Source organism: Antechinus flavipes, chromosome 1, assembly GCF_016432865.1.
Source record: "Antechinus flavipes isolate AdamAnt ecotype Samford, QLD, Australia chromosome 1, AdamAnt_v2, whole genome shotgun sequence".
NCBI lineage: Eukaryota > Metazoa > Chordata > Mammalia > Dasyuromorphia > Dasyuridae > Antechinus > Antechinus flavipes.
In genome coordinates this window covers 92,365,263-92,378,797 of record NC_067398.1, presented here as the reverse complement: position 1 = coordinate 92,378,797, position 13,535 = coordinate 92,365,263, and the positions used below count along the sequence as shown (strand labels likewise).

The 13,535-nt window shown below is 37.9% G+C and overlaps 1 protein-coding gene across 2 annotated transcripts in view; it reads left to right on the top strand.

Moving 5' to 3' along the window:
* The window catches only part of ZNF462 (zinc finger protein 462), a 154,667-nt gene that overhangs the window by 126,493 nt on the left and 14,639 nt on the right, over window positions 1–13,535 (top strand). For both annotated transcript variants that reach the window (XM_051986937.1, XM_051986929.1), the window contains one exon: window positions 11,129–11,352. In XM_051986937.1, the coding sequence (XP_051842897.1) occupies window positions 11,129–11,352 (224 nt within the window). The remainder of the gene's footprint in view (window positions 1–11,128; window positions 11,353–13,535) is intronic.

The window sequence follows — 13,535 nt, the reverse complement described above, 5'->3', positions numbered from 1 at the left end:
GGTCGCTTAAATCAAGTCAGAGACTTCAAAACTTGGGCCTCTGTCTTAGCATGAGGTTTTAGCCCCTTTGCCAGTGAAAAAGCTAATTAGGGATGAGAGATTAGCCCCTTCATTCAGTATTTGCCTTCCCCTATTGAGTCCATATAGTATTTTAGAGTCCATAGTGTTGTAACCAGAAGGATGGAACCCACTCTGCAATGGAAAGTTATCCCCTTAATTCCATGTCTCCCTTGGGGAATATTTTGTTGTTTATGGGGAGTTAACTAGAAGAACAGAGAGTTTGGGGTGTTTTTTTAAAAAAAACCATTCCATCCACATCCAAATTGTTAGAAAAATATTCTTTGCCAACTCTGGCATCTCCAAGAGGAATGAAGCTAGGGATACCTCATAACGCCATAGACATTTTTAGAAACTTGCCCACATCTTGCCTCATTTGGATCTTTCCACCATCTCTTCCTCAAAAGCATGAATGGTGATGTACTTTTCACATGCACAGATTTTCCCTGCTTTCCTATCCAGCTCTAACGAGAGGCTAGATTTGTGCTGGCCATGACGTGCATCAGCTTGCAGGCTTGGAAGAGGCAGCTGTTTGAAGCCTTTCAGCTGATTCTTGGCCTGAGCTCTCCTACTCGATGCTCATCCTTAGTCACCTAGCTGCCAGGACTCAGGCCCATGTGCTGAGGTGGCTCGGTGCCTTCTCACAGTTTGGTCAAAGTCCATTGACAGCAGATTGCTGCTGAGCAAACAGAAATAGCAAAGTCCTCATTTTCTGGGTGGGGGGGAGTCTTTCTCCCCTGCCCATTTTTGCTGCATTGCTATCTTTTCCTGAAACTTTCGTTACCTGAAGAGAGAGGGCTTTTAGCAGTAAAGAGTAGCATGGGGTTGGATTCAACACAGATTGATTCACAGACCAGCTTGGCAATTTGTGGAGACAGTTTTTTATTAAAGGAGGTGTCTGGGCTTGTTCAAGAGCACCTTCACTGGGACTAGAAAACACATGCAAACAAATTTGTCATACAAATCTTTTAAATAAACAAATTCTTAAGAAAAAAAATAGTATCCTATGAAGAGCCCAAGAGGCTGTTGCAACAGACTGGGACTTTGAAACTCTCTATAGGGCTGGGAATGTGAAACCAGAATCCCAGCGTTACTGATTTCCGTATATTTCATCCCAGCTAAGATCAGGAGTCATGATCATTACCATCTGTGTTTAGAGAATGTAAAATGCTTTGGTGTTCTCAGACTAACTTTGGTGTGTACACCCCACCTAAAAATGGCATCTCTGTGGGAAGCTTAATTTTGGCTCAACCAAGAGACAACAGTGGGATTCTTTAGTACCCTCTTGGCCATTGATATTAGGGCTGAAGCTGCAAACAAAGCAACGAGATGGGATTCTTTCTGCACCTGTGCTCTCCTTGTTCGCTAGATGGATAAACAGCTTTGGTCTCTAGGGCTCCCAGGGAGGGATCTTTCTAAGTGCTGGGTTAATTAAAATGTTTGAAATTCAAGGAAAGGAAAAAACAGCTTGTGCACTGGCCCTAAGCTATCTAGTGATCCCTTCCACTTGGTGGGACACATTCTCAGTGGTTCTTTCTGAAGAATTTTTGTGTGTAGGGTTTCATCGGGTGGAAGGAAAACCAACTTTCCACATGCCAGGATTGAGTGAGAAATGCTATTGACCAAACTGGTGATGGTTAAAAGGAGAAGCATGAGTGCATTCATTCATCTGATGACTATTAAGGTCCGTGGCATTTTAGCTCTCTACTGAATGAGATCACACTCTCAAGGAGCTCACAGTTTAGTTGGGGATGTAATGGAATATGTACACAGCTAACATGTAGGGGATGCAGTACATGCTCTCAGTGAGTTAGAGTGCTCGGTGAATCAAAGAAGTGGAGAGATTCACTTTTAGCTTGATGATCAGGAATGTTTTCATGAAAGAGGTGACATTTTTGCCTTATCTTGAAGAATGGATAGAGATTATTTGAAGGAAATCTTCAAATGCCTATTTGAAGGAAGGCATGTCAGTTGGGGTGAACAAAAGCATCAAAGTGGGAAAGTTCAAGAAATTTAGATAATAATGTATAGAATAGTTTGACTGGAGCATAGGGTATGTGTAGAACAGTGGAAGATGAGAGACCAAATCATTCATGGAAGTTCTTGAATGAGTCCATAAAAGATTTTGAGCAGGGGAGGAACATGAACAGACTTACATGTAAAGAAGGTTGATCTATAAATGATATTTAAAACTCACTACAGGGTGAAGGGAATGAAGTCAAAGATCCCAGGACATTTTTTAAAACGTTCTTGACAAGAGGTGATAAAGGTCCAAGCTAGGAAAGTAGGATAAAGGAATGGAAAGATGATTTCAGGAGATCTTACAGAGCTTTAGTTGACAGCACTGGCTGAGAAGGAGGAAAGAATGAGGAAAGGAAATGGGAAGAAAGAGTCAAAGAGAGAGTCAAAAATGATTCTTCCATTTGGGCTTTGTATCTCCTTGCTCTTTTCAGATTTAAACCATTAGGAGGAGGAAGGAAATAGTTATTTATTAGGCACCTGTCATGTGCCAGGTGCTGTTCCGAGTACTTTAGAAATATCTCATTTGATTATTATGACAATCTTGGGAGATATATGCAATTAAGAAATGAAGTAAACAGCGATGGGTCCTTCCAACTGAGGGCAGTGTCCTGAAACATTATCTCTCTGGAAGACCTTCTAACCTAACTCATGCCACATGTTAGACACATTCATTGGAGAAAGTGACCCAGATTTGGCTGTTTTGATCAAAGCAGTAGGATATAAGCCTATTCACATTTCAAGGACGGAATTGGTAGTGGGGTTTAGGATTCAGAATTTACCAGTGAATTTCCACTGGATTCACTCCACACTTAAAATACCATTTGATACAAGTTTACTAGATCTTCCTCTTCATACACATAATCTTGAAAATCTGTGTATGGACTGAATTTTATGAATCCTATCCTATTTCCATTTAAATTACAATTGTGCAAATTCCAAACCCTCATTTCTAATTTATCTGCAATTGGTATTGGCCCATCAGCTTTTAAATATTTGTCTTCCCTAGTGCCTCTGTCCTCCTTTACTCATATCCCCCTTTTTCCCCTTCACATAGCCAATTGATGTAGTTTGAGCACTCATTATCTTCACCTGGTCTATAATAACAGCCTCCTAATTGGTCTCCCAGCTTTCAGCCTTTCTCTTCATTTCATCTACTGGATAGCTGCTGACTAAGGCAACAGATTTAACTTTGTCCCTGCCCTGCTTTAGAATCTTCTGTGGTTACTAGTTGCCTCCTCCATCTTGCAAACAAATCCTCCTACAACTTGGCTGCAGGCTATTTTTTCTCACAGGTTCCTATCACTCTATTCCACCTACTCTTTGTTCCAGAGAGGACTTTCTGAACTTGGTAGTCTTTCTCCTGGCTCTGAGCCTTCTTTATAGGTTTCGTTTCCTGCCTGGAAAGCATTGAATTCCTCTTCATTTCTATTTCACTTCCCCTATTAAGTCTTTCTTGATCCCTTAGTGCTTGTTCTACCATTGGATTATTCATTCACAAATCTGTATGCAAATTATCTTCTTCTCCCCAAGTAAAATATAAGGCTCCTGAGGGCAGAGTGTTTCATATTTATCTTTATATCCATGTCAAATATGTTGTCTTGCATATATATAGTATACACTTAATAAAAATTGAATTGAATTGAAAGTACACATTGATTATATTATGATATAACAGAAACAAATGTTTAACTTAATTGGGAGAATTCATTATTTAAAGGTCTCCAGCAGATGGGGATCCATTTGCAGAGGAATAATAGTCTTATATTTATGTGGTGCATTGATGTCTGTAAAACCTTTAATTGACCACAAACCTGTAAGGTAGGTAGGGTCAATATTATTATTGATATGTAAAAAATCTGAGGTCTGAAGAGAAAAAGCTCTTATCCCAGGTCAGAGAGTTAATAAATATCAAAGGCAGGAGTTGAACTCCCAGCTATTATTCCAACACCCAGCTCACTTTCCACTCTGCCATACTGTTTCCAGTCTTCAAGAATCTATGATTTCATTGATTTAGGTCTTCCCTTTACTGAAATAGATTGTAAACCCTCTTCATCTCAGGAGAGTGTCAGTGAGTAAATTATGGCAAAGCAAACAAACAAAAACTACTTCATCACCACTTAGTAACCAACTTTCTCTACATTTAGTCCTCAATCAACAAAATACTTTTTGTAACTCAACCTTCACTTGTGCTTTTACAGGAATTTGAGTTGGAAGGAACCTTAGTGTTCACCTAGTCTGTTTCCCCCTCATTTTGCAATTAAAGGGACTGTAGCCCAGGAAGCTAAATGTCTTACCCAGGCTTGTACAGGAGCAACTGGGATTTGAATCATGGTCTCTGACTAAATGCAGAGCTTTTGCATGTGAATAAGATCCCTCAGTTCTCCTGACCTTGGAGAGCACAGACTCATTTTCATATCACGGTGATAAACCGAAAGGAGGACTTTAGATGAGGTTACAATGGGATCATCAGCGCTCGTTTATCTGCACAGTATCAAATTTTCCTCAAGTAGAGTACAACTGTACTGAGTATTTCTTCTCAGCCTTTAATTTTGCTCCATGAAATGGCACCTTCCGCTCCAGCCTATCCCAGTACTTTGGTCTGCTCACTTAGGACACATTGTTTCCAATTCACACCAATGCTAAGGGTGTTTAGCTGTCTAGTAGCAGCCATCAGGTATTACCTATCTCCAGGGGCTGTCCTTGCATTTTGTGTTTCTGAGGTTGTTATTGTTGGCTCTCGTAAGTTCATTCTTCCCTACTTGTTTGGCTGGACCCAGGGAATGGGTGGACCCTTGGTTTGGCAAGAAGAAAGATTTATGCCTCTGCAATAGTAATTTGCATACAAAGTTTGCTGGAGTGAATGAATTCCAAATCTGGTCCTGCTTCATTTAGACTTGGCGCATCCTGGAGAGGAAGCCCAGGGATGTTGTGGTCTTTCTTTGAGGAACAATTTTCACTGGGTAATTCTGGACTCCACCATGATGCGTCTTGTTACTGATTTGAGCAGCGACGAGTCCCTCTGTAGTTGCGTTGCTGCAGATGTTCTGATACAGTGCTGTAATAGGCTTTTCAGCACACCCCTCAACTCTGTTACATCTTTGCACAAATGCTTCAGTGTGCGGCTCCAACTGGCTTTCCTCAGAGAGCTTTTTTTCCTCCTTGGTTTTATGTCCCATGACAGTACCCAGAACCTTTTGAGTAGGAGGAGATGAGAGTCATAATTCATCATGTAGTTGAACCAGTGAAATAATAATATTATTGCAACCAACCCTGTCCAGTAAACCAGGTTAGGATGACTACTTTCCAGACCTTGTTTTCTTGCTCAAGTTAATTTTGAGGGGTGTGAAAGGAGAAAAAGACCCAAAAGTGCTGCTGTCACTTATGAACCTGAACCGTGGAGACAGGTCACCTTTCAGTCCACAAGTATAAATATCCATCTCTTCTCCCCATGCTTTTTATGCTGTTTACTCACCTCTAATATGAATAAGCCCATTCACTGAGAACACTGTCTGTAATTTCCCTGGGTTGTCAGATCACTTGGGTGTTTCATCTTGGTTATTTCCCCTACACTTTTAAAAGGAAGAAAAGCTCAGCTTTTATAAAGGTTGTATTTCCATAATGTCCCTAAAAAGTGACCACATGGCAAACACATTAAAGTAAAAATGAGATGCTTTCATTTTCAGAATAAGTAAGGGGGAAAAAAATCAGTTTGTGTATCAAAACAAGAAGACACTTTGGGGACAATTTAAATGTAAATTATTATTACCAGAATCTGTAGTCTTCATGGTTCAAGATTAATTTAAAGATTAAAGATAAATACTTTGTAAATACTTATATTCAAAATTGTTCATTCATCATTTACTTATTTCCATTTTAATGTTGGAGGAAAAGCTATCAAGCTAAATTAAGAAGTCATGGCTCTAGTTCCATTGTAATCATATTTTTTATTTGAGCTAATTCATGAGGACAGTATAGAGTAATAATAACAACAATAATAACCGATTGAATTTATATAACTCTTTAATGTTTACAAAATGATTTACATTCATTATCTCATTTGATGCTCACAAAAACCCTGGAGGTAGGAGCTACAATAGTCCCCCTTTTATAAAGGAGAAAACTGAGGCAGATAAATTAATATAGCTATTAAACATCTGAGGCAGATTAGAATTCAGCTTTTCTTGATTCCAAGGACAGCCTCATGATTAACCTTACTATTAGAACTGGTATCAGATGCAGTGCTTCTTATAGCTTCAGAGACATTTGGCAAGTTGTATATCATTTCTTTGGGTCTATTGGGTTTATTCAGTTATAAAATAAGGAAGTGGTACCAGATGATCATTAAGATCTCTTCCAACTCAAAGTCTGAGCATCATTTAATCGCTCTGTGTCTTATTTACATCATCTATAAAAGGGATAAATACATGCCCTACCTAGTATAGAGGGATGTATTTTATACACCTGAAGTATAGAGGTTCAAATGGAATGAGTTAGAAAGAACTTTGAAAAGTAGAAAGTGCTAGACAAATATAGGATTTTTGTCATTATTATTGTTATTGTCATTATTATTGTTATTAACATGCAAAGTGATGCTAGAAATTATATAGGAAACTGTCTAAAATGATGAGCTGATTGCAAAGGGGGCTATTATGGAAGTTCAGAGAGTTAGTATTAATTGTGAAGAAGAGAACATTAAGGGGAGACAGAGTGACTTGATCACTATCTTGAAGATTCATGAGATGAGAATGTAATATGGAAAATTAGTTGTCTTTCTCCACTGAGACAGAAGTAGAGATAATGAGCTAAAATGGAAAAATAGGAAATGATTGGAAGATTTTAAAAATTTAGTGATCATAAGGGTAATAAGACTTCCAGATGAGGTCCCAGGAGTGAGTTGTATAATATCCTTCCAAAGACAGGCTTAAGAATAAAAGAAACCCACCTATAGGAGCTGGTTCCCTTTCTATTGTGCCAACTTTTCCTTCCCTTTGCTGTGAGTCTGTGCATAAGAGAAAGACTATTGTGTACACTAGTTTGTCATTTTATTGTTTCATGAATGGAGGTTAATCCAGAGTGCCTGTAGGTTAATGAAGGAACATTCGATTAGGAGTTGAGAGCCTTCTAACCCTGGCTATGTTCCATAATTCCTGTCACTTGGAGAAAACCATTTCCTCTCTGTGGGGCCTTCATTTTTTCATCTGCAAAAGAGAAAAGGGTGGATTAGATCTTCTTTAAAGTCTTGTCTGGCTCTAATTCCTTTAATCAAGTGGTTAGATGGCCGTATTATATACTAGCACTGAATTCTCAAAGCTCTGCAGTAGTTTGAATCAATTTGAAGGTAGTTTGATAACTTTCTTCCTACTTTGAGTGAATTTGGATGATTCTCTGAATCTGCCTTCCATAATCTGTATATTAATGGCATTTGACAACCAGATCAACAGTTCTCAAATTTGGGGGGCTGAGGAACCCCCATATAGTCTTAAAATTTTTTGAGGATCTTTTCTCAAAAGCTTTACCATATTAGAAATTAAAATGTTATAGTATTATTATAGCAATTGTTTTGACCTTTTGGATCCATAAGGATCGAGAGAGCATACTTTTGTACCTCCTAGACTGATGATCTTTAAGGTTCCTTCTAGCACCAGATCCTATGATCATATTTAAAATATTTAAACCTAGTTTAAATCACAGCTTCTTGAATTGTTTTCGTTTGTTTACAAGAAATATGAAAACTGAAAATGGAAGACCTCTCTAATGTATACTTTTTCCACAGAACTAGTTCATTTTACAACACTGGTCTAATTTTACAGATGACTGATCTTCGTTGGTTTATATGTGTAATAATAATAATTAATCACAGTAATAGCTAACATTTATAGAGTACCAACTGGGTACTATGCTCATTATGCTCAGTGCTTTACGAATATTATCCCCTTTGAGTCTCACAGCATCCCTGAGAGGTAGATGCTATTATTATTCCCATTTTACAGATGAGAAAGCTGAGGAAAGCAAAGGTTAAGTGACTTGATTAGACCTCATAGCAAGCAAGGATATGAGACTAGGTTGGAACTTAAGAATTTCCCAACTCTAGGCCTGATACACTATCTACTTCTGTCTTCTTTATATGATTTAGATATGTGCTTGTAATTCTCTATCAGTACATGTCCATGAATATACACACATCTTCCTGGACAGCTGTCTAAATGAAAGGCAGTATGTGTGTATTTATATACATAGATAATGCACAGATGTGCATGTGCTTATATACACACATACCTCTGTATGTATATACACACAGACTCCTATGAATTTCTCATTTGGAGAGTGGGTTATATGTAGCTTGTGTAATTTTATTATTTTTTATTTGGGTTACATATATATATATATGTGGATAAATAGAATATATTTATAGCTCTCTGTGTGTATATATATGTAAACTGTACAGGTTTATACACGTATGTATGCTCTATATGCACATACTCTCCATTTTAGATAAGTAAATATCTCATGGTGTACAGAAAATAAATTATACCTGAGAACTCCTGGGAATTCTATTAAGACTTTACCTTCAGTCCCATCTCTGCCCTGGTCAAGTAACAAAAGCACTCCACACAGACTCCCAAGCCAGGGTCATGCAATGAGGACTAAGAGATAATATGTTGGATGGGTGGGGAAAACTTTCAGGGAACTTAAAAATCTTCCAACAACCAACAGAAGATGGGTAGTCCTGTGTCAGCTCAGGAAATAGCAGTGCTCCGAAAGTGTCAGCACTCCGTGATTCACAGAGTAAAAGGTATCCAGTGCTTCCTGTGACTTAATAATACATTACCGTTTCTAAATCATGTAAATATATGTTTTCTGAGTCCATTTGTAAACTTTCATCTACTTCTAAAATCCAGACACAGCAGGAAAACTTGTGCTATATTTGAGCCTTACATAAATAGCACAGATTTTAATTTTATCCCAGTTATGGATATATGGCTTGTGTGCTAACACTTCAGGCAGACTGGTGTGAAATTTAATTTGAACAGTTAAACACAAGGGTGAGGGAGTGCAAAATCAACAAGGCACATTCATCTCTAGCTTTATAGCATTTGGTATGTTAACAGGGAAACCCACCCAGAAACCCCCACTTTTTCTTCCAAACTTTGGACGATCAGATTATGGATTGTCAGAAGTTAATTAAATGAAGCTTCTCCCACACATGTTTCCACACACACACACACACACACACACAAGTATTTTATTTGCAACTATTTTATCAGAGGAATCTACTTAGCTGAATATTGCATATTATTAAATAAAGTAGTCAAGGCTTTTTCATTTCTCAGCCAGAGCATAAACAGTCAGTCAGAGAAGGGACAGTTAATCTGCATCTATCTCAGAAAAGACAGCAGTCATGGGGCGAGAAGGTCCGGTCATGGAGCATCTCCCAACGTGCTAGGGTGATCTTCAGTTAGGCAGCCAGGTGACCCGATGGAGGAGTGCTGGTTCTAGAGACAGGGAGAGCTGAATCCAAGTCTAGCCTCAGACCCTTACCAGCCATGTGAGCCTAAGTGAGTTATTTAACTTTTGCCTCGACTTCCTCGTTTGTAAAACAAGCTAGAGAAGGAAATAGCAATTTTTGCCATTAAATTTGCCATTAAAAACTCCCAAGTGGAGTTATGAAGCGTCAGATACATCTTATTCTCTTGTTGCCTTAGTTTTCTCATCACAGCACCTACTTCCCAAGGTTGTGAGAAGATAAAATTAGATAATATTTGGAAAGGACATTGTAGATCTTAAAAGGGGGAAGAAGGAGAGGAGATAAATATCTATATAGCACAGACTATGCCAGGTACTTTTTTATGTATATATGTAAATACTGGTTATTATTCTTATCAGCAGATTGGTAACAACTTCACCACAATTGGGTAGTAAAGATCTTTTAATAAACTTATTAGAGAAGTAATGTGCATAGAGGCTGAGAAGCAGTTCTGGAAGACCTTGGGTTCAGATCTAATCTCTGATGACTCTCTGACCTTAAGCAAATCATTTAACCCTTAATTAGCTTTTTGCCATTGGCGCCTCTCTGAAAACCCTGTAGAAAGTTATCCCCTTGAGGGCAAAAAGGCTGGTTTTTTGCATAGCACACAGTGGATACTTAACTACTTATTGAACTGAAACTGACTTTGTTTAGTATGAAATGAGGATAAGAAACAGAATTCCTTTCAGAAGTGATCACACTGAAAAAAATCACAAATTTAATCCAAAAAATGTATCGCATTCCCCATTTCCTCCCACCTCCATCTTTCTACCTCCACTATACAGCACAAAACTCAACTGGGAGCACTCAGTTTCTTGTGCATCCAATTTAGAGCTTAGCCAAGTATACCCAATATTCCAGGTAGAAAATTATATATTACATGTATACATCTCTCGTATATCCTAATATATGTGTACAATATATATATGTATATATGCGTGTATATATGTATATTGCTTCAAAAGCCTTGACACCCTCTTGTTACACAATGTAGATTATGACAGTGTATGACAAGTAGACAATGAGATTAAACTAATTGAAGAAGGATTAGCATACATGAAAAAAACTAATCAGAAATTTTAATAATAAATGACAACCGCATATATGGGCAAAACTTCCAAATGCAGACTTGTTAGATCATTATTACACACATCTTACGATTTTTCTTACGATTTTTGATGATAAATATGCAAAAGATTATCATATAAAAGATTAGGACTGTGCATTGATGATTCAACCCAAAATTTATTAGGAAAAGAAACTTTTAAACAAAGACATCTGCAATTCCTTGATTATGTGAAGTTGTACAGATTCTATCCAACAAAGTCCCCAGATGTAAATTAATGGAATATTTAAAGAGCAAATTAGAAGAATAAGAATATATGGATGGGAGGGTAGGTGGTTGTGTTCCACTGCACCCACAGAGTAAGGATTTCTTGTATTTGTTTTTAGTTGTTATTGTTTTTAAGAAACACTTTCTTAAGTAAAAAATCTCCCTCTTTTCCCCCCATTTTGTTTCTGCAGAAGAGCGAGTTGTTCCCATTGAAGTGTGCCGTTCCAAACTGTCAAAATACTTGCAGGGAGTAGTTTTCCGCTGTGATAAGTGTACCTTCACCTGCTCCAGCGATGAGAGCTTGCAGCAGCACATTGAGAAGCACAATGAACTCAAACCTTACAAATGCCAACTCTGCTACTACGAGACCAAACACACGGAGGAGCTGGACGGCCACCTTCGCGATGAACATAAGGTACATTCCTGGGAGACTTTTCCGCTCACTGCTTTTATACTCCTTGTGCCTGGGGTTGGGACTGAGAGTGATTTAGTCACGCTTATGACATAGAAAGAGAGGTGGTACACCGAGTGGGTTTTTAAAACCACTTGCATGTATCTGAATCTCTGTTAATGTCTGAGATGAGTAATAGATGCTTTTATATATATATATATATATATATATATATATATATATATATATGTACACACACATACATACACACCTGTATAACACAAAATATACATGTGCATTTGTGCATTTACATGCATGTGTGCATACTACTTATAAAGTAGCAGCTTGAGAAAGTAAATAATAGAAGGAGGAGAATTGTAATTAAAACTTCTTCAACTTAACTGACTGTGGGCAGAGTTCCACTGAGTCACTGCCTCTCACAGAATGTCTGGAACCTTTTTTTCATGTACTATTAAAAGCAGCTGGATAGTGCTATTCACATCTGGTTTGTGAGGAAAAAGAAAAAAAAGTATAAAAAACTTAACCAGAATACTCTAATAATTCAAAAAGTTATTGCATCTACAAGTTAGTGTTAAGTTCCTCTAATACGCAAGGAATTATGCTAAGGCCTTTGGGCAAGGTTTCCTATTCCCTTTATCCTTTTAGGTAAGAGACAGGAGAGTTTATTTATCTGAAAACATTTCTGATTAAAACTGGAAAAAAAACCCTGGGAACTAACCCCCAAAATTCTCCCACAAGGATTAAAGTTCCACCTGTTGGGAGAAGATTTTAATTTGTCCTTTTTGCTTTAGGGCAGCTTTTGTGTCTTACACATAGTAAACACTCAGAAAAAAAGTAAAATTCACATGTTCTCCAATATGTGTGGAAATTCAGGGGTGTAGGACAGAGAGTTATCTTTCATTTCCCAAATGTTTATGAATGCGAATTAATGCTTGTCTGATCCCTAGATTAACCACAGCAGCCCTTTGCTCATCCTACACACATACATCCTTGAGCATTCCTTCTGATGTAGCCAAGCCTTTGGCATCCTTTCACACCCATGCTGGGTTCAGCTGGGTACCTCTTGTTTACTTGCCTACTTGGATGCCCACCATGTGGCACCTGATCTCTCCTACATGGCCATGGAATTGGAAAAAGACGTTCTCCCCTGCTTATTTCTCTCTGGAAGCCAACTCTGGTAGTGAAGAGGGAAAGATGGAATCCAGACTATTTGTCATTGTGTTCTAGTTGAAGGGGAAACTTTTAAAGTTTTTCTCCCTTTTGTAATATTCAAGACTGAGACCAATCACTGAGAAATCAATAGTGACACAGTTTAGAGCCCTTCTTAAATGTATTGTTGGAAATGTGTGACTCCACTAATCCCTTGTGATACAGATTAATGTGGTTACCTACTAATGTGATAGAAGCCCAGAGAACATCCAATGTGCAAATGAGTTCTTGGGAGAGATAGTGCAATCAGAAAACTGCTTTAGAAACAAAAATTGCAAAGGAAAAGAGTTGAAGGTAGGGCATTCCAGGTGTAGCAAACACCATGGGCTTCCCTAAATGGCCCCATATGCCCTTTGATCCCATACCTCTGTGACTATCTAGGGCAGTACTGAGTACTACTACACCTAGGTAAGCTTGGTGGCTTCTTGCTCTCTTTGGGTGTCAGTCTTCTCATCTATAAAATGAAGAATTTGAATGATCTCTCAGTTCCTTCTAGCTTAAAATTCTATGTTTGTGAAATGTCTTTAGAATTTAATTTTTTTGAGGACCATGATATTTGGCTGGATTATTTAATATAGTCTTCCTAAGTGCCCCTGGGAAGACTATAACCTTGGTGATGCTTTTGAAGATGTATATGGATGTGCTTTCCAGTTTGTATGTAATAATAATAATAATAATAATAACCATTTTTTTAAAGGCTGTTGAACACAAATGTGCCTTTCTCTTAGAAAACAGGAAGCATTTTTTTTACCTTGTTAAACTTTACAAGGTAAAGTAGAGAAAGGGTAGTTATAATGACCCCCATTTTCAATTGAAAAAAGTGGGTATAGGATCCATGAACCTTTTCTCTTAGGGCAAATGATAATGAAGGGCAACTCTCAATTATACAGCATCTGATTATTCAATGAGTAAATTATCCAGGCCTCTTGATACTTCTCTTTCTCTGTTAGTCTACCTACCTTTCTGTCACTTTACTA